This window comes from Artemia franciscana, chromosome 9 (assembly GCF_032884065.1).
Source record: "Artemia franciscana chromosome 9, ASM3288406v1, whole genome shotgun sequence".
NCBI lineage: Eukaryota > Metazoa > Arthropoda > Branchiopoda > Anostraca > Artemiidae > Artemia > Artemia franciscana.
The window spans coordinates 20,732,595-20,755,608 of NC_088871.1; the positions used below are offsets into that span (position 1 = coordinate 20,732,595).

The 23,014-nt window shown below is 34.3% G+C and overlaps 1 protein-coding gene across 3 annotated transcripts in view; it reads left to right on the forward strand.

Annotated features, from left to right (window-relative positions):
* The window catches only part of LOC136031579 (lachesin-like), a 108,997-nt gene that overhangs the window by 74,255 nt on the left and 11,728 nt on the right, over nt 1-23,014 (forward strand). For 2 of the 3 annotated variants that reach the window (XM_065711247.1, XM_065711250.1), the window contains 2 exons: nt 2,510-2,647; nt 4,927-5,076. In XM_065711247.1, coding sequence (XP_065567319.1) covers nt 2,510-2,647; nt 4,927-5,076 — 288 coding nt within the window. Of the gene's footprint in view, nt 1-2,509; nt 2,648-4,926; nt 5,077-19,261; nt 19,381-23,014 lie in introns of those variants that run through there. The other variant, XM_065711248.1, reaches the window with a different exon arrangement.

Consider the following 23,014-nt stretch of genomic DNA (forward strand, 5'->3'; position numbering starts at 1 on the left):
CTTTTTTTTTTTTTTTTTTTTTTTTTTAATTGGAATCCTGAGATTTTCTCTCCTGAAAAAAGATCTAGATAGTTCACAACTTTGAGAAAAACTTGCTGAGAGCTTAATTTTTGGAAAAAACTATGATAGTCGCATCACATTTATATAAATTTCAAGAGCAAAATGTGCATCACCCCCTCCCCCTAGGAGTTCTTGTATTGTTCTTAGTTTCTATGTCGTATGTAAAATTTCAAAAGATGATAAATTACTCTGAACCACTAAAGGAAAGGCAATGAAACAAGAAACAGCACAAATCACATTGAATTGCAAACGAAAATGTTGCACAACGAAACCTGTGGTTAGAAGACAAAACAAAATTACAAGTTCAATTGGAATTGCCGATTTACACCATAGAGTGAAGAGGTGTTATTTTAGCGTCTGCAAAGATACATAGGAAGGAGAAAATGAATTCAAGTCTGAATCTCTTAACCACCCTGGAATAGAATGAAGTTATTTTGGCATCTGTGAAGAATACACATGAAAGAGGAATTGAATTCATGCCAGAAAAAAAAAATCCTGTGAGTGACATCACATTTATATGCATTCAAAGAGTGAAAATAAAATAATTTTGTTCTAGTGGCGGTCGTATCGTTTTTGGCATCTACGATGCATTCAAACTTTCAAAAGAAGACTATTGACACCAACAGCTAAGGAAAACAGCATGGAAGAAGCAACAACAAAATTCACATTGAATTGCAAACGAAAATGTTGTACAACGAAATCGTCTGTTAGAAGACAAATAAAAATTTTGATAGAACAAATGAAAGTATTAGTCTAGCTTGTGTGAGTCTGAGAAGGACAACCATGAAGGAGAAACAGGTTTTCAGTATTTATGATACGTGCAAGCTGCATAATATGACAAATAACTGCGTAGTTAAAGGAAATGGTATGGGTCAAGAAACAGCAAAAATCGCAATGAATTGCAAATGAAAATGTGACTAAATGCTAAAGAGTAACACAGTGATTGCGCTACTATGTAATTAATATATTTCAGAAATTACAATGTAATAAGGAACGTTTTATTTTAGTGTCTGTAAAGAATAAACAGGAAGAAGAAATTTAATTCATGCCTGAATCTCTTTATTCGACCAAAATTGCTGATTTGCCATCCCATGACATAAAACTAAGGAAAAACAATACTTATGCTAATGCTTAATTTGGATATTCCAGGGGGCATAGGTATTGGGTCATTCCTGGCTGCTACTGAATTATATAGCAACGCAAAAAAGCAAAAATATAACGACTGGGAAAAAGCTGAGAAAGAATTTTTGTTGGCATCTTTGACATCATGCGAAATTATACTTGATTTTGAATGAATAGACCAGTTAAGGCAAAAGGTATGGGAAAATATATTAGATAATGATGCCCAAAAATGAAGCGTATCAAGATCTGCGGCTAGAAGAAATGCAATGACAAGCATAATAACGAATTCCACATAAAAATAATGGACAAGGAAATATGCGGTTATAAGGTAAGCGACATGATTAAGATAATCAAATCGTAAACGGAATCTGGGGTTAGAATAAAAGCAACGGTGAGAATCCCAACTAGTTCCACGAGAAAAAAAAACTTATAAAACGGATGATTCTTTCATGCAATAACAGGAAAGAGGGATTGAATTCGCGCCAGAATTTATTAATTCAATTGAAATTTTTAATTTGACGTCTCATGACTTAAAACTAAAAAATGACGCGAAGATTATGCAAATGTGTAATTATACAATCAAGCATATACAAGCATACCGCGTGTGGAGTGCTGGGGCCCGGGTGAAGCCTGTGCTCCGCGTCCTTTTATACTATATCAAATAACCATATCATACCCATTTTGTAATGAATCGATTCCCCCAGAGCCCATATTTTTCGATTTCAACAAGGTATAAACCGTTGGGTTATTTTAGTCTTCAAGTCACTAGTTTGTTGAAACAAAAATACGACCTCGTCATGATCATGGATTGAAATAGCATACAATAAGCCTCTGATCCAACCATATTCAAAATCTTTCGGAAAACTTGTGTTTTCCAAGCCCTAAAGTGTCCCTTCTTAGCATTAATTATTATATATATTTGTCCTCTAAATATCATTCAGTAGTAACTGTAATCCAAAAAAGGACAAAAAAAATAATGGTTCCATAGGAGCACAGCATAAATATTATACAGCATATAATATTTAAGCTGTGCAAAGGACTAGGTCCTTAGCAATACATGCTAAATTTTTCATGCATATTGCAACCCCTGTTGAATCTGGTGTCAAAGCTATCTACTACAAATGAAAAGCTATTCATTACGAAAGTAAGATATTTAATTATTCACATCTGCCCTTATCTACTTTCTAATAGCGTGACATTTGATCTTAGTGTGAAACATTTATGCAGTTAGCATGATACTAGACGATCGCTATAATAAATTGACAAGAAGGATAAGCTGTTTTCTAGTAGAGAAAGTTTGTAAAACTAATATAGTTTGTCATTCCAGTTCCACCCACTGTTTGGGTTACCAACCAGAGGTACCGTGCTCCATTAGGAAGTGAAATTAATATAGACTGTGTTTGCGAAAGTTTTCCCAGAGGTCTCCATTATTGGGTGAGAGAAGACGCGGAAGTTATTGTCCAAGGTAAGTTTATTGCATCAAATTAGGATATTGCATAAATACATTTCTTAAAGAAAGTGATATCATAAAGTGGAAAAGACAAAAGGTTTACTTCTTCGCAATAACAAACTGTAAGTAAGGAGCGACTCGTGCTAAAAGTCAACAAAACTCTACAATAAAGAGTTTCATTAAAGATAAATACATCAAATTAGCCAGTTTTATGATGACTATAAATTTGTCATACTCATAGATTTTCAAGTTACCTGCAAAAGAATTATGAGCCTGAAACTTGCCTAATTTCCAAAAATCTGTAAATCTTCTCCTTCTCCTCAAAAAGACCTGTAAGGAAATTGAACCATTGTATATCAAAGAACTGTATTGCAGTTGTTTCAAGCACCTACCTTCAAAGATATAATTTTTTTTGTGGTAACAGTTTGTGGTAACGATCTGCAGTAAGGAGCGACCCGGCACAATAGTAACCGAAACTCTAAAAAACAGAATTGATATCAATAGTTAAATCAAAAGAATTGCATTTTAATGCTGATTTTAAACATATTAGTTTCATCAAGATTAGTCGTACCCATCAAAAGTTACGAGCCTGAGGAAATTTGCCTTATTTTTGAAAATAGGGTGGAAACACCAGTAAAAGTCATAGAATCTTAACGAAAATCAAACCACCAGATTCAGCGTATCAAAGAATCTTACTGTAAAAGTTTCAAGCTCCTATCTACAAAAATTTGGAATTTTGTATTTTATGCCAGAAGCCAGGATGCGTGTTTATTTGTTGTTTTTTTTTCGTTTGCTTGTTTCTTTTTTGTTTTTTTTTCCCAGGGGTGACCGTTTTCCCAGTGGCTCTAGAATGTCGCAAGAGGGCTCATTCTAACGGAAGTTAAAAGTTTTAGTTCCCTTTTCAAGTGATCCAAAAATTGAAGGGCACCTAGGCCCCCTCACAAGCTCATTTTTTCCCAAAGTCCCCACATAAAAATTTTTAGATAGCCATTTTGTTCAACATAGTCAAAAACCTAATAACTATGTCTTTGGGGATGACTTAATCCCCCACAGTCTCCAGGGGAGGGGCTGCAAGGTACAAACTTTGACTATTGTTTACATATAGTAATGGTTACTGGGAAGTGTGAATACGTTTTCAGGGGACTTTTTTACGGTGGGAGGGGGTTCGGAGGAAGGAGGTTGCGTGGGAGGATCTTTCCATGGAGGAATTTGTCATGGGGGAAGAAATTTTCCATTAAGGTGGCGCAGGATTTTTTAGCATTTTTTAAAAGAACAATGAAAAAATAAATATGAAGAATATTCAACTAAAAAGTAAGGAGCAGCATTAAAACTTAAAACGAACAGAAATTATTACACACATGAGGGCTTCACCTCCTCCTAATATTTCGCTCTTTACGCTAAAGTATTTTTAGTAATTTCAACTACTTATTCTATGAAGTTTGTGATTCAGGTGTCATTCTTAAAGATTTAGGACAAATTTTTAAATTTTAAAGAACAGTGCTACAATCTACGCAATTTTTTTTTACAATTTCGAAAAAGAAATTTAAAAAAGAAGTTAGTAATTACAAAAATTTTTGGGTTTTGCATCATGTCTTTTTCATCGTCCTGCTATGTAAGGAGCTATATGTAGAGCTTCGTATAAAAATAAAAATAAACGATTGAGTGCAATTAATGAAGGCTAATAATGATTTATGTAATGAAGTGCAACCTTAAAATTTTTTGTAAAAGAAAAAAAAATGGGACAATTTGGCCTACTTCGAATGTTACCAAATCGGACAGCTGTTAGCTACTTTAGGATCCACTGTACTCACTTAAGTGGTTGCCATGCTCGAAATAGTATTACAAAAAATTCGTTTATACGATGCTGCAAAATCAACTTGTGAAATTAAACATGACAAGATCAGCCCAGCAAGATTTGAGCTGGCTAAATTCAACGAAGCAAAATTCAAGTCAAACTTTATTTTTTTTAAATTAACCCTCCTTTAAGTTTTGCTAGTCTATAATTTGCGTAAACCCTATCAGACCTACGAAAGCACTTTGGAATTCAGGGTATTTCAAAATTGATCTTACCTATTAAAGATAGGTTATTGTCATACAGATTTTACACTTTACAAAAAATTACTAGATCATTTTATTACAGTGTTATAGTGCATCAACCTTATATTGACCTTCCATTTTTTAATTCTAATAATGTGTAGAGTGGCTAGGTAAAAATCTAGTAATAAATTTTGGTAGTCTTGCTTTTTCCATTAATGATAATAAATCAATGTTCGCTTCGACTATCTCTTCCTCAGGTCCAAGATTTCAACTGGAGATATCAGAAAACTCGTATCGCACAATAAATCGTCTAACGATAAAACATATTCAAATGGATGACTTTGGGCCTCTTAAATGTATTTGCAAAAATCCTATTGGTGTATCTGAGGCAGCTATCACTATAACAAGTAAGTAAAAATTAATAAAATTACCGTTGTTTTCACATTTTTCGCAAAAAGTCAGCAAATTAGTAAACAGATTTGTAGTTATTATGACATCATGTCTAAAGTTGACCTAACTTAAATTGAAATAAATTTAACTTGATCCGAAGTATACTGTAGCATTTTAGCGATGGCTTGATGCTAAAGCTGCTAGCTCTGTAATATTTATCAAATTCATAAGTATTATCTCGCAACTCAAGCAATTGTTGCTCTGATTAGTGCGAGAACGACTGCCGTTCAACATAAATTTGTGATTTCACCCTCGTTTCATTTCAAATCTTATTCACGTATTACAAAATTAACCTTCAACATCCTCTAATAAGTTTTCAGCAAAGAAAAAGTCAAACTTTACCGCAAAGTGCAGGGAAATGAGGGCAGCACTAATACCCTTATATTGATAAAAAAAATTTGATAAGTAACTGATAAATAATTAAATAAATAAAGATAACTATAAATAACTTAATATAAGGAATAAATGAATAATCAAATGAATGATAATCTCTTTTCACTTATGTTTTGTCGTCACTTTCCATTTTCATTGGAAAATGTTTGTTTTTCCCCTGTTTGCTATTCGTTTGCATATAATAAATTATAACGACAACAACATAATGTGTTTCAGAACAAAACTAAGACTGTGTGATTGTGTATCCTGGAAACAACTATAATAACTTATCACACCACAAAGCCATCTTCACATGGCTGCCTGCATATGCTCCCTCCCCCCAGCCCAGTCCTCCTAAAACTTCACTTTTTATTTGCTTCTTTGAGTATTTTAGGCAATCCTGTATGAAGATGAACTGCCCAAAATACGATTTTTGAATACCTACCGTCCTTCGTGTATAAAAAGTGACCTAGCCATCAAATGCTTTTTCTTACGGGACAGGGGAAACCCAAATCAGGGGGTTTCTTCTCTCCAGTAAGAAAAAGCGTGTGTTGCGTATGTCAAGGAAAGTCCAGAATCTTTCTCTCTAATATTTATCGAGTATTAATTCAGAGAGAAAAAAATTCTGATCTGTCGTTAGAATCCATTGGAATTTTTAGATCGATTTAAAAACTTTCCTGATTTGTCTCTGCCTTGATAGTGATTTTTTGACTCACTCAAAAGGTATTCGTGTCTTTTATTTCTATTTTCAGTAAGAATTATGACTCTATTTAATATTTAAAATAGGTTTTAGCGGGAACAGAAAGTTCCAAAAGAGCATCAGAATGTCTATCAAGAAGTCCGTTCCAAACGTCTCATTATTTCAAACAGTTCGTGGTAACGAACTGTAGTAAGGAGCGACCCGGCTCAATAGTAAACAAAACTCTAAAAAACGGAATTTTGATACCAATAGATATATCAAAAAATCGCATTTTTATGCTGATTTTAAATGTATAAATTTCATCGAATTTAGTCTTACTCATCAAAAGTTATGAGCCTGAAAAAATTTGCCTTGTTTTGGAAAATAGGGGGAAACACCCCCTAAAAGTCATACGATATTAACAAAAATCATACCATCGCATTCAACGTAACTGAGAACCTTAGTGTAGAAGCTCTTATCTACAAAAATGTGAAACTTAGTATTTTTTCCCTGAAGACCGATCATGGGTGCGTGTTTATTTGTTTGTTTGTTTGTTGTTGTTTTTTTCCCATGGGTGATCGTATGGACCAAGTGGTCCTAGAACGTCGCGCGAGGGCTCATTCTAACAGAAATTAAAAGTTCTAGTGCCCTTTTTAAATGACCAAATAAATCGGACGGCACCTAGGCCACCTCCCACGCTCATTTTTTCCCAAAGTCAACGCATCAAAATTTTGAGATAGCCATTTTGTTCAGCATAGTCGAAAAAAATAATAACTATATCTTTGGGGCTCACTTACTCCCCCACAGTCCCCAGGGGAGGGACTGCAAGTTACAAACTTTGACCAGCGTTTACATACAGTAATGATTCTTTGGGAATGCACAGACCTTTTCAGGATGATTTTCGGTTGGGGGTTGAGGGGAGGGGGCTACGCGGGAGGATCTTCCCTTGGAGGAATTTGTAATGGGATAAGAGAAATTACATGAAGGGGGATCAGGATTTTCTAGTATTACTTTTAAAAAAACAGTAAATAAATAAATATGAAAAAGTTTTTCAACTGAAAGTAAGGACGAGCATTAAAACTTAAAACGAACAAAGATTATTGCGCATATGGGGAGTCCATCTCTTCCTAAATAGCTCGCTCTTTACGCTAAAGTTTTTTTAGTAATTTATACTATTTATTCTACAGCCTTTGTGATTCAGGGGTCAATCTTAAGGAATTTAGACAAAATTAAAGCTTTAGTGTAAAGAGTGAGGTATTAACGAGGGGGCAAACCCCCTCATATACATAATAAAAATATACGAATATAGAAGTTCGTTACGTAAGCTAATTTGTAAGTTATGTATATTTTTTACTAATAAAAACGTTCGTTAAATATTAAAAATTCTAGTTGCCTTTTTAAGTTACCAAAAATTGGTGGGCAACTAGGCCTCCTCTCCCACCCTATTTCTCAAAATCGTCTGATCAAAGCTAAGAGAAAGCCATTTAGCAAAAAAAAATAATACGCAAATTCTGTTTTAATTATTCATTTGCGGAAAGCCGAAATAAAAACATGCATTAATTCAAAGACGTTCAAAAATTAAATAAAAAAAACAATTTTATTTGACTGAAAGTAAGGAGCGACATTAAAACTTAAAACGAACAGAAATTACTCCGTGTATGAAAGGGGCTGTTCCTCCCTCAACGTCCCGCTCTTTACGCTAAAGTTATTTACTGTTTAATAAAGTAGAATTGAGAGAAAGAGTCAAACTTTAGCGTAAAGAGCTGTATTTGTTTTGGATTTTTATGCTGATTTTAAATATAAAAGCTTAAGCTCAATCAAATTTAGTCTTACTAAAAGCTCATCAAATTTAGTCTTACTCATCAAAAGTTACGAGCCTGAGAAAATTTGCCTTGTTTTGGAAAGTAAGGGGAAACACCTCCTAAAAGTCATACGATCTTGACGAAAATCACACCGTCGCATTCAGCGTATCAGGGAACCCTACTGTAGAAGTTTATTTCTACTCAAATTCTAACCGAAATCAAAAAGTTCTAGTGCCCGTTTTAAGTGACCAAATAAATTGGAGGGCACCTAGGCCGATTTCTCAATTCTCTTAATTTCAATTTCTCTAAAAAAAAACTTAAAGCTCTATTTGTTTTCCTTTCTACCGTTTATCGGTCAGTCGGAATGAAACAAAACTGGACTAAAGAATTTTTCTATAACAGTTCTGAACTTCTATTCGAAGCATCATCCATGTCAAAATCAAAATCACAAGTAATGACTGTAAGGAACTTATGGGAACTTCGGAACCCCGAAAACAGCCCTTTTGTAGATTGAAATAAAAGGTACACTATTGAAATTCCTAGGTTTGAAAGCTATTACTAGGAGATTTGCAGTCTCCCTTCTACCCTGTTGGAATGACAAGAACATGTATCACTGATGGGTCCTTCCTCCCTTCAAGTGAAATCAGAAGCTTTAGACTGTTACGGTAGGGCAGGAGGAAGGTGCAAGTAGCCAAACTCATGTTTATAGTATTTTTTGTTCGGTTTAAGTTGAACTTGAATACTAAATCTAATTTTTACACGTTCCAAGATTTATTTATATTAGTACCCGTTGTCTTTATTTGTGCTATGACTGGTATTTTAATTTCCAAGTGATAAATCCTTGTCGTTTTGAGCATCAATTATTTATACGAATTTATTTATACGGGTCTTAAATTTCATATGACTCTATACTTTTCCTTGAAAAACGTCGTTTTGCGAAGGTTTTTTAATTGATTTCTATCAGTTTTTGATTGCCTAAGTTTTGTTATTTGTTAAAATAATGATCATTCCCCCATTTTTCACGTCATCTGCTCAGAGGTAGTTTTAGGAAGGGTAGACTGGGCACTTAATCCTGGCACAGAAATTTTAGGGGCGCAAGCTTTCAAATAAATAATCGAACATTTATAATTCTTTTGTTACATTTAAAATTTAATTTTTATTAAAATAAAACAGAGAGTGCAGCTGGCAGAAATTATAAGCAAATTGAATCTGAAATTTTCAGTTCTCCATATCTTTTTCCATGTAATGTAAGAAAGTTCAGATTTAAATATATGACAAATTTTTTTAATCAATAAAAATTCTTTTAACATTTGGCCTGATTTTTTGGGGGAGATAGAGTGGGAGCTCTAATCAATACTTTCCCCTTGCCACAAGAGAGGCCAGAAGGCAACAGCTTTGGTTCCAGAATTAAAATATTTTATTCAAATTTATCAATCCTAAATAGTGTCTTTTTATTTATTTCAACATCTACCTTAACATTCCTTGAAAGTTTTACTTAAGTGCCGTTAGCCTTTTATAAGATATTGCAGATAAGCCATAATAGATACAAATGCAGATACACATAATATATTTTGATTGAGCTCGAAATTTTCTATAAGTTTCAACTTACTACCCTTAACTTTCCCTGAGACGTTCCACAATAGTAACCTATTAATGCTTTCTGCAACAGACATAGGCGGTATTCTTAGAGCTACAAGGAGTCACCAATCCCTCGAGACATTTTTTCTTCAAGACTTGTTTCTTCAGGGTATTCTCCAAGATGGTTTGTCTAATGTTTACTTATGAAACTTTAAATGACGATGACAAAAGACTCAATAAATACTATTATGCCCTCCCTAAGGGTATTTCCCAAGATTTTATTTATGTAAATAAAAATGTAATATTAAAGTGTCTTTAAATTTTTTGAACTGCATTTTCCTTAAATAAAAGAGTTATTTATTTTTGTGTTTTCATGCATAGAAAATTATTATCTATTCACCAGATTGAGGTATTTTACAATTAGTAGTATTTTGACAGTGATAAGAGTAATATATATAGATATATGTATATATATATATATATATATATATATATATATATATATATATATATATATATATATATATATATATATATATATATATATATATATATATATATATATATATATATATATTTATATATATATATATATATATATATATATATATATATATATATATATATATATATATATATATATACTAGCTGTTGGAGTGGCGCTTCGCGCCACCCCAACACCTAGTTGGTGGGGGCGCTTCGCGCCCCCCCAAGCCCCCCCGCGCGCGTAAGTAGTTACGCGCCATATTAGTTACGCGCCATTGTAGTTGTGTCCCTATGTCCCACCTGTGAATATAGATAGATATATATATATATGTTTTTAACTACGTAAAACTTGCGAATATACAACATTCTTTGCTGTCCCATTGTCTGTGCATATAAATAGATTGTCAGGTTTACCGACTCTTGAACATGCAACATATAATGGTCCATGGGAAAACAATCCGTATTCAGATCTATACCTCATGATTCTAATGATTGCCCTTGAGCTTTGTTGATGGTGATTGCTAATCGACGATTCCCTGTGTCGCCGTCGTCATTTATATATCCCCCTGTGCCCCCCGGTGTCCCCGTTGTAGTTGTGTCCCTGTGTCCCGGTCGTCATTTATATTCCATGTGTCCCGGTCGTCATTTGTGTCCCGGTGTCCCAGTCTGTGATTTCTCTTTGAGGGTCCCGGGCGTCATTTATATTCCTTGTGTCCCGGTGTCCCGGTCGTCATTTGTGTCCCGGTGTCCCGGTCTGTATATACATTCGTTTTTGAATTGGTCTTTTTTTTAGGTTTTAGTTTTTTACCTTTTTTTTAGTTTTTTTAGTTATACCTCATGATTCTAATGATTGCCCTTGAGCTTTGTTGATGGTGATTGCTAATCGAACATTCCCTGTGTCCCCATCGTCATTTATATATCCCCCTGCGCCCCCCGGCGTCCCCATTGTAGTTGTGTCCCTGTGTCCCGGTCGTCATTTATATTCCCTGTGTCCCGGTCGTCATTTGTATCCCGGTGTCCCGGTCTTTATATACATTCGATTTTGAAATGGTATATGATGAAATAAATTTTTGTATTTTTCCCCTTTTTTTCTTTTTAGTTTTTTTTTTGGTTTTTACTTTTTTTTAGTTTTTTAGTTTTTTTATTTTTTCTTTTTAGTTTTTTTTTATTTTTATGTTTTTTAGTTTTGTTTTTCTCCTTTATTTTTCATTTTTTTTCCTTTTTTTTTTTTTTTAGTTTTTTTAGTTTTTTAGCTTTTTCAGTTTTTTTATTAGTTTTTAGTTTTTTTTTCTTTTTAGTTTTTTGTAGTTTTTACCTTTTTTTTAGTTTTTTTAGTTTTTTTTTACTTATGTCCTGGTCGTCATTTATACTCCCTGTGTCCCGGTCGTCATTTGTGTCCCGGTGCTTTGTTGATGGTGATTGCTAATCGAACATTCCTTGTGTCCCGGTCGCTTTCTCTTTGAGTGTCCCGGTCGTCATTTATATTCCCTATGTGCCGGTGTCCCGGTCGTCATTTGTGTCCCGATGTCCCGGTCTGTAATTTCGTCAGTCGAAAACATGACGTCAGTCGACACACAAACATGACGTCACCCGACAGACCCACACACACACAGACAACTTATTTTTATATATATAAGATATATATATATATATCACCAAAACAACTAGTTGGTAGGGCGCCCCCCTCCAAACCCCCCGCGCGCGTAAGTCGTTACGCGCCATATTAGTTACGCGCCATTGTAGTTGTGTCCCTGTGTACCACCTATGAATATAGATAGATTTATATATGTGTTTTGAACTACGTAAAACTTGCGAATATACAACATTCTTGGCTTTCCGATTGTTTGTGCATATACGAAGCCTTATGTACTTATAATGATGTTATATGCGAACACTCTTTTTACAAACAAACAAACATGCATACACACAACTCGTTTTTATATAATTAGATAGATAGATAGATACAATACAAATTAACTGCGTAAAACTTGCGAATATACAACATTCTTCGCTGTCCAATTGTCGCTGCATATAAATAGATTGTCAGGTTTACCGACCCTCGAACATGCAACGTACAATTGTCCATGGGAAAAACAATCAGTATTAAGATCTATACCACATTTTTCTAATGATTGACCTTGAGCTTTGTTGATGGTGATTGCAAATGCTAATCGAAATGGGAATTGCAATCTTTTAAATTGAAAAGGCAGATCCGTTGGAATCATGGGAATGCGAGGGATAAGAACAGCCTCACCCTCAAAAGGCCCTGTCAAGATTGTGGCCTCTATCACGTTTTCCATTGTTTTTTTTTACGGCAAGTCGCGTGCCATTGCAAAGCTTTGGTGGGTTTATGTTACGTAACAATATTATTGGTACGCCTATTTTTAGTTGTAGCACGTGTGGTGGAAACCCTGAAAGATCCACGGTATTTAAAAATTCAGATGGATAATTAACCGCCTCATTTGGTTCCAAAACTGCGTCGACTGACTTGTAAAGGACTGTCTGGTCTCGAATCTTGGTCAAACAATATTGTTGATTTCGTGGACGTCTATATTTTTGGGTGCAAAAATCGCTCTTTCACTTAGCCATTTATTATTTGTATAATTGTTTAGAATATTCGGAAATACTTTTTCAATCGATTCATTTTTGGACGTCACTAAATTACAGAATTCAGCAGGTAGTTGTATACGTCCTGAGATTGAGTCTACTGGGAGCTTACTGTTGCCAATTGCCAGCAATTGATCTGAAAGTGTTTGACCAGAGTCATCGTTTTGCAATCGGACACGCATATTTGTAGTTAATTGTAATGTCTTTACGTGTGCCCATAGTTAGAATTTTTCAGGCAAGCATTCATTTCGTCTGCAGGGGGTGATTATATGGTATTATATGTAATGTTTGCCTGAAATCTCCCGCAAGCAATATTAATGTGCTGCCAAAGGGTTTCGAATTCCCTCGCAAATCTTTCAAACATAGATCCAGAGCCTCGAGCGATTTTTTGTGTGCCATTGTGCACTCGTCCCAAATAATAAGTTTGCATTGCTGCAATACTTTACCCATCCCAGATGATTTGGAAATATTGCACGTGGGAGTTTCTGTAGAATGAAAATTCAGAGGCAATTTCAAAGCGGAATGAGCAGTTCTTCCACCAGGCAGCAACGTTGCGGCTATTCCGGACGACGCAATTGCCAACGCTATATCATTTTTTGATCGAATTGATGCCAGAATCAGTTTTATCACAAACGTTTTACCAGTACCTCCTGGCGCATCCAAAAAGAAAATTTCTCCAACGTTGTTATCGACACAATGCATTATCGTATCATAAATGTCTTTTTGTTCCGACGTTAACTTGGAAATGTTATTTTGTACATATGACAATATATCACTCGTACTGTAACTTTGTTCACGATCCAATTCTACACATGTCGAAATAGCAGCGGTACGATTAGGTGAAGGCATTCCCAAATCCTGAAGAGGCTTGTTTGCCATACATACGCACAAATCTTCTATAATAACTAAAGTGTAGTTATAAATTTCTGATGTAAAATCAAAAGTCATATCTGACGTCTCTAACCGTTTTCGATGGAGTATACCTTCGGACATTTTCAATTTATATTTTTCCCATAACCCTGTAGAAGCTGAAGGAGAGCAAGTTGTTAGTATGATTCCGAACAATGCTCAAATTTGACTTGGAGTTGACGTTTTGCACGCGTCATTGATGCAGTTATCCCAGTGTTGGTCATTCTCCAATAAATTCAGAGCATGGCATGCACTACGGTAAGTGTCATGTATAGTACCGTTTACAGTTCTCAAATACTCAAAGGACGTCGGACCAGGTACATTCACCAAAAGCAGGCGTAGAAAGAAGCATTCATGTTGATTGGGGTGAACGGTGTAGACTCTTCCTATCGTGGTATGTTTGAAGATGGTAGGTTGGCCGTCGACTGACTTACCCTGTTTTCGACGTTCAAATACTTTACTTTTAGTATTCCACGTGTAATACGAAGGCACTTCAGTATACAGCAGTTTTTTCTGCAAAAGAATCATTTTTGCATAGCGAAAAGAAAGCAGTTAACTTTGTATCCGTGGATTTAGGGCTCTTTGTTGCACGTTGGATTCCGAAAAATAAACATGTTGACCATTCTGTAAATGTAACGCTAAGTGAACAACAGCTGGACTACGTTCATGTATCGGAAATGAAAGAATTCGCCAAACAGCTTCATTACTACTTATGTATCTTCAAGCCTGATATGGTACGATTTCGTCGATATCTTTGATTTCGGACTGCAAGCCAAAAACTGCCATGTCACTGCCTTTGTTGACTTATTTACATATGTATTTGATTGCCTTTACGGAGTTACAGTATTCAATGTTTATGTGTGCATTAAATGTTTTTGATAATAATGGGGAATATTGAACAACCCACTGGCTATCTACTTCGATGGTGGTACCGTTACGCTTCTTTATTATTGCTGTTTTACCGCCATCTTCAGTAGATCTTCTTCTATATTGTGGGTAACCATCATTTGCAGTAATTGTGTTGGGTACTAAAAGTCGAGGATATTGCTTTGTGCATCTTCCTTTGGCCATGCATGGTGAATTTTCGTTCAGTGCACCGCAAGTTGCATGTATCATATTTTTTACAACAATATCATATTACCCCTTATCGACATTTTCATCAGGTATTTCAGCGGAAATCACATCATCAATTTCATTAGAAGTGATTTTATAATGTAGCCAGATTAGTATATGTGCGTGTGGCAATCCTCGTTTTTGCCATTCCACTAAGTACATCCAGCATCGCACTGACCCAAACACTTCAAGTTTTACTATGTAGTTTATCAGTGATTTCAACTTTTGCCGGAAGACACGGGCCGTAATGTCATGTCTATGAACCGCCGATTATCCTTGAAGTAAAAGCTGCTGTATCTCGTCCCAAGATTGATTACATGTAAATGTAATAAATAAATCTGGACGACCATAGAGACGAACATATGCAATAGCATCTTGAGCATATTCATGCATATGACGGGGACTGCCAGCATATGACGAAGGTAAAACCGTTAATCTTCCAACGTTAGTGGTATTACGGTCATTTACAACTGCATCTCGCAAATGAATGTATTTTTCAGAGCGGAGCTTGGTCTGATTCAGACGGATAAATAGAAAACGTTCTGATTCAATTTTTGCATACATATCAACGATGTATTGGTGAAACAATTGACGGCATTTAAAAATATAATTGTCTTCATCCTGCCGAATCATTAGTCTATAGGAATAATAATGCATTGCACTGCATTTCTTATTCATTTCTTTGTTAGTGGCTGGATTTATCAAGTTAATATTAAAGTGATAGCCGTCGGCTCTATCCCAAAAAATGATAGGATACTGTGGGGCATCGTAGCATCGACGAATTTCAGCATTTTTTACCAAATGAGCGTTTCGCTTATGGAGAGTAATATCTCGAGGTAAAAACTGATCACCGACCATAACGATTGCCACTTCGTCGATAGTTGGAGCATTGTATCTACGCACATGTTGGCCAGGAGGCGTTTTGTCAGCGGAAATAACAATTTTATGCGTATCAGTAGGCATCAAATCGATGGCTGTTTTAAACAGACGTACAAAATTATTATTTTCGTGGAAAAGATGTTGCAATTGGGAAACGATTGTCCTTTCAACGTCGGGAGAAATTTCGCAACGTGAATTCAATTCAGAATTTCTATCACTGATGAAGTACAATTGTAAAAATTGATGATTCTCGCCTGAGAATGGTAGAAGGGACCCTGCTCTATGATAAATTTGCCCTTTTACTTTGAAAGTAGGCATAGATTGATCTGGATTTTCGATTTGGGCACCAAACGACGTCATTTGGAAACATGAGTTATATTTTCTGATTTTTGATAAGAAAAACGCTTAGATTCTGACGTAGTTCCAGTAAGCAAAGTCTTCAATGTCTCTGGGAGTGCAGCCAGTTGAGGAAGTTTAACTTTTCCTGAGGTGCAACACACTCCCATTGTTTCACCATTAAATTTCAAGGCCTTGCAGTAGGGACAAATTTTAGACATAGTCCCGATTTGAACACATCTACTATAATCATCGACTGGGCTGTACCTGAATGCCATGCGATAATTTTCACGTTGCTCCTGTGATTCCTCGGCACGGTTTCTTTTGGCATTATGTCTTGAAGCCGCAATCCTGTTTTCACGGTGCTCTTGTGATTCCTCGGCACGCCTTCTTTTTTCACTTTCTCTTTCAGCAGCAAGTCTGGTTTCGCGTTGCTCTGGCAGTTCCTCGATACGCCTTCGTTGACGGAAATTGCACATTCCTAATCTGGCATTATCTCTTGAAGCCGCTAGCCTGTTTTTACGTTGCTCTTGTGATTCCTCGGCACGCTTTTTGTTCTTACTTTCTCTTTCAGCTGCAAGCCTGTTTTCTTGCTGTTCTTGTGATTCCTCGGCACGCTTTCTTTTCTTACTTTCTCTATCAGCAGCAAATTTTTTGGCATAGACTCTTTAAGCAGCTTCCTCGGCTGTTGCCATTTTAGGTTCTTCAGTCATTTTACAATTAAACATTTTTCCGTCCACGATCTTCTTACAATTAAAAATTTGTATTTGAACGAATTTCTTAAATACCTTTAACGACGTCATCGTCATAACAAACATGACGACAACTAACTTCATGACGACATGACGACATGATGACATGACGTCACTCGAGAGACATAACACACATACAACTTATTTTTATATATATATTCTATATATATAAAAATAAGTTGTCTGTCTGTGGATGGATGGGTCAGGTGACGTCACCTGAAAAAACTGGATCAGGTGACGTCAAAACTAAAAAAACTAAAAAAGGCAAAAACTACAAAAAAACTAAAAACTAATAAAAAAAATAAAAAAGCTAAAAAACTAAAAAAACTAAAAAAAGGCAAAAACTACAAAAAAAACTAAAAACTAATAAAAAAGCTAAAAAACTAAAAAAACTAAAAAAAGGCAAAAACTACAAAAAAAAACTAAAAACTAATAAAAAAAGTAAAAAAGCTAAAAAACTAAAAAAAACTAAAAAAACTAAAAAAAGGTAAAAAACTAAAAAAAATAAAAAATAAAAAAAAACTAAAAAAAAGGAAAAAACTGAAAAATAAGCTAAAATAAAGGTAAAAACCAATAAAAAACTAAAAAGAAAAAAAGGAAAAAACTAAAAAAAATTTTCATCTAAAAAACTAAAAAAAACTAAAAAAGGTAAAAACTAAAAGAACTAAAAAAGAAAAAAATAAATGACGAAACTCAAAGAGAAAGCGACCAGGACAAAAGGAATGTTCGATTAGCAATCAACAAAGCACCGGGACACAGGGAGTATAAATGACGACCAGGGCATAAGTAAAAAAAAAAAAACTATCTATATATATAAAAATAAGTTGTCTGTGGATCTGTGGATCGTGGATCAGGTGACGTCACCTGAAAAAACTGGATCAGGTGACGTCAAAACTGAAAAAACTAAAAAAAGGCAAAAACTACAAAAAAAACTAAAAACTAATAAAAAAAAATACACCGGGATACAAATGACGACCGGGACACAGGGAATATAAATGACGACCGGGACACAGGGACACAACTACAACGGGGACACCGGGGGAAACAGGGGGATATAAATGACGACCGGGACAAAAAAACTAAAAAGAAAAAAAAAATAAAAACTAATAAAAAAACTAAAAAATCTAAAAATCTAAATAAGCTAAAAAAGAAAAAAAAAGAAAAAAATAAAGGAGAAAAACAAAACTAAAAAACGAATGTATATACAGACCGGGACACCGGGATACAAATGACGACCGGGACACAGGGAATATAAATGACGACCGGGACACAGGGACACAACTACAACGGGGACACCGGGGGAAACAGGGGGATGTAAATGACGACCGGGACACCGGGACAGGGAATGGTCGATTAGCAATCACCATCAACAAAGCTCAAGGGCAATCATTAGAATCATGAGGTATAGATCTGAATACAGATTGTTTTCCCATGGACCATTATATGTTGCATGTTCAAGAGTCGGTAAACCTGACAATCTATTTATATGCAAAGACAATGGGACAGCAAAGAATGTTGTATAAGTTTTACGTAGTTAAAACCATATATATATATATATATATATATATATATATATATATATATATATATATATATATATATATATATATATATCTATAGACAATGGGACAGCAAAGAATGTTGTATAAGTTTTACGTAGTTAAAACCATATATATATATATATATATATATATATATATATATATATATATATATATATATATATATATATATATATATATATATATATATATATATATCTATATTCACAGGTGGGACATAGGGACACAACTACAATGGCGCGTAACTATTATGGCGCGTAACGACTTACGCGCGCGGGGGGGCTTGGGGGGGGCGCGAAGCGCCCCCACCAACTAGGTGTTGGGGTGGCGCGAAGCGCCACCCCAACAGCTAGTATATATATATATATATATATATATATATATATGTATATATATATATATATATATATATATATATATATATATATATATATATATCAATTTATATATATATATATATATATATATATATATATATATATATATATATATATATATATATATATATATATATATATATATATATATATATATATATATCAATTTATATATATATATATATATATATATATATATATATATATATATATATATATATATATATATCAATTTAAAACCCCTTTCAGATTGTTTCTTTGTAGGACATCAATGTCCTACAACACTTTAAATGAAACTAATTCAAAATCGTAATAAAATGTCTTAGAAAATCCGAAAAACATCTGCTATTGTTATACTGTGTTTTAAGAGTCCTATGATACAATCAAGACTATTGCGCCAGACAAAAAAAAAATCATACAGGGGCTTGATGTGTTTCATGTTATTAAACAAAACTCGTGGTTGACTATTGATGATGTAACTGAATCCATTGAAGAATGGTATGAGAATATGCTAAAATTATTCACTGTTTAATCATCATGAAAAATTTCCGTTACAGTTGTCCTCCACATTCTCTTTATCAGAGCAAATGTATGAGGACACTTACTTCGAATTGTACTTACTATATCATCTACAGGGTTGTTCGTGATTCAAGTTTCCTCATAGCTTTAAACAAAACAAATTTGTTCCAGTGAACCGAAATTTCTACTCTCGGAATCCAATCAGGCTACAAATAAACGTTATGGTTAAATTCTACTGGATCTCAATCAGAACAAACCCGAGGATTTACAAATAGTCACAGATATTTTGAACGATGAAATTACCGTATATCAACCAATGAACGGTAAGAAAGATCATTAGTTGCCACTATGACACTGAAGAAACTACTTGAAAACAGACATCTATTTTCCGTCCAAGGTAATTCAAAACTGTGGTTTAGGAAGGCTATACTCAAACATGGTGTTAAAAAAAGGATTCATTAATCTCTTATCAGAGCTTTGTTTAAATTTAAGTGAGGGCAAGGTTCAACTGCCAGAAGTAGTTAATTAATATACAAAGCAACATCATTCACTTGTACGTGCCCTAGTAGGCAAAAACAAAGGAAAGGATTTTGAAAGAAAACGTGTTCTTCAAGCGGGCCATAGCTTCTTCATACTTTTACTGTCGATAATTGCTTGACATGTAAACAATATTACCAAACAAGGAGTCCCATCCCTCAGGCACATCATTGTTGAATCTTTTCAATGCAGAAAATGTTAATGTGAGTTTCAGAAATGGTTACTATGAAAGATTCTATCCGCAACAACTGCTCTCTGTAAACTTTCACATTCAAACCTATTCCGATGAAGACTATTTCAAAGATTTGACTTCCACATTTTTAGATTTGCATGTGATATTGAAACAAAATCTACCAGTCAAAGCCAAAGTGCTCCCGAGGGGCTATCCTACGATAATTTATACTACACAAAACGTTTTGACAAATCACTATATACATAAATAGAACATCGGTGATTACGATCAATAACCTTTCAAACTATACTAGCTACATCCGATTCAAGTTAATGACTCCAATGTCCTATAAGAAATTTGCCGTTGGATATGAATATGAAACGGACACTGACTCTACCTATACACATAGAGAGGCAACAATTGGTGACTTACACTTAGTTGGGAAAATAAATCATGGAATATTTAAAACAGCCAAAAGGCTACCCCACCCCAAATGTTATAATTGACATAAGATTACGACTTTCCCCGTCCAATTTTATTTTATGAAAGGTACTTGTCGATGCACCTGATGCAACAGTCCCTCTCAGTTCAGCAATACTTCATGTACGAAAACATCAGGTTATGAGTTCTGTTGCTTTTGCAATTGAAAAATTAATATCAAACTGTTCGTTCCTCACACAATCACGAATCAACTATATATTGCCCTAGTTTTACGTAATTACACCGACTCTTCCTTTATCAATGTTGAAATTCCCTCAAAACTTGCTTTGGCACTTGTAAAAACTGCTAGTGCCATAAGATAATGGACAAGTTCCCAACACAAATTTGAAAAGCTTAGAGTATCTTCTCTTGTCTGTAGAGTAAATGAAGTTTTCCTCTACAAATTATCCTTTGATAAATCCTATAGAACCCTATATGAATTGACAATGCAATCCCTAGATCAAGATTCATAACTTTTGAAAATGGTAAAACCAATATAATGTTTGCAAAAAGTCACGGTGTCATTTTATTGGTTCTGTTTGGTACTCAAGATATGAGTATTATCCGACGGGTACTGTAAGTTTAGATAGCCATTGACGGATAGTATAGCATTTAATTCACTAAATCAATTTGAAACCTATTGAAACCTATTTTGCATTATTAACACAAATCAAATTATCAATGTATTCAACTTGGATTTACACATATCCAAATACAAACCCTATTGTAAATCCTCGAATTTCCTTGAGCATATTCATAACGCTTGCATAATCATTGAACATATTCAATGACTATTAACATTGTTATTGTTAATAGCATCTTGTCTTATGTACAGACGGGTCATTGGTTATGTGTATTTCAAACACAGAAGAATATAGAATTTTTTATCCTCTTGGCCTACCATGTTGATTCTACACGTCTCACATCAATAGCTAGCATGAGCAAAGCTGAAAATCTATTATTCAAAACGGAAGCATGTACAAGATTTATCGACAAAACGCTGTGGTTTTTCATGCAGTACTATATTCTGTTTTTCGATATCATGGCTACACTTATAATGAATTTCTAATAATTTATTTAGACAATTCTTGATTGAATGAGTTCATAGCGGAAAATATCATTTCTTACTAGTATAATATTGAGTTCAGTGCCCTAAGAAAAAAGCGTCTTTATAATGTTTGTAAATTTGTTTATTAATAAAAAATGTATGTAAAGTAAAAGTATTTGCGTTAATCTTTTAGATTCCTTTTTCTACGTGTAGGTGGTTGTCGATAAAGAATAGTGATTTCAGATCATTGGTGTTTAACTTGTACTGATCTTGGCGTGCAAAGTCAGGGTCACATTTTCAACAATACAATGTAGCTTCACTTTTGTTATATCTCTTTGTAAAGTCAATAATACCATTTTGATTCATATTTAAAATTCACGTGTTTCGATTTAATGGTCTGAAGCAATGTGACACACGGTATACTCATACGAGGAATCACTTTCTGTAACAGCCAAATAAAATCACTTGACTTATAATTATTGTAGCCACTGTCTTCACAGCGATGTCGTAAAAAACAGATTCTCTTGTTATTTCAGCAACTGAATTGCAGACTAGGTTTTTCTTCCCAAAACAGTTTAAAGCCACGACTATACCAGTTTCTTCGAAAGAAACTAATATCACATTTAGGGTTTTTCCAAACATACCAGGGTAAGTATTTTACCATTGATCACATTTATCAGAGTGACATTTGGAATATAGAAAAGCTTTAGTGTGAGAGTCACATACCCCTTCAAGATAGGAGTTACAGTCTCTAATTTGCGCTGGATATCCTTTATGCAACTTAATTTCGTCATAGTTAGCAAGAATAGTGCGGTTATCACATAATGACCAGCTGTCCAATGAATATAAACATAGCGGACATGTGTAGAACATTTTTTACTGTTGAATCTCTTCCTACCAAATAGAAACTATCTCGCGATCGAAAAAGGGAATATTATCTTTACTTCTAGAGAGAGATAGGAGGAGTAATCGACTGACATAACACTTCAAAATTAATTAAGCCTGGTTTGACAGGAATTCTTAAAGTAGAGACGTATTTGTTATTGTCATGAAAACCAGAGACTGGAAAATTCTTTGGATAGAGTATCAAATTAACAGTTAAAAACTTGAAAGTCTTGGTACTATTCAAAAGCAAATCCACAATACCATTTTCTTTTGTTTTGATTAATATGTCACTAAGTTGAGCAAATGCGTTAGGCCTGCGACGCACGAGAATCATACAACAATCTAAAGCTCATGATATCTTCAAGCATTCTTTGAGAGAATACTTTGTTTTGTTATCACTGATAACTTTTGACAGTGATCATTTAGATTCAGATGTTTTTTTCAAAGTCACAAGATCTCGCATGACCTTTTGCTTCTCAAATCTGTTCATATTTTAATCCTGACATTCTCACTTTTATTACAGACTAAATAAGAAATCCAAAGATAAAGATTCTTTCTACTTCAAGTATCCTCTTATCGCCTATTGATTCCCCTAGAGAAAGGTGGGGTAACCTACTAAAATATCTAACAGGAAAAAAAATTTCTGATTTCGAGACAATTTTACTTTCAAAATAGATCAGTAGAAATCTCAATTTTCCCATACTGATTCAGATCATTGTTTTCAATGTATTTCACCAATGCACTGTTTCGATCTTGCTCTCTATGTATTTACATTATATTCACTTATTGACTTTTTCTGGAA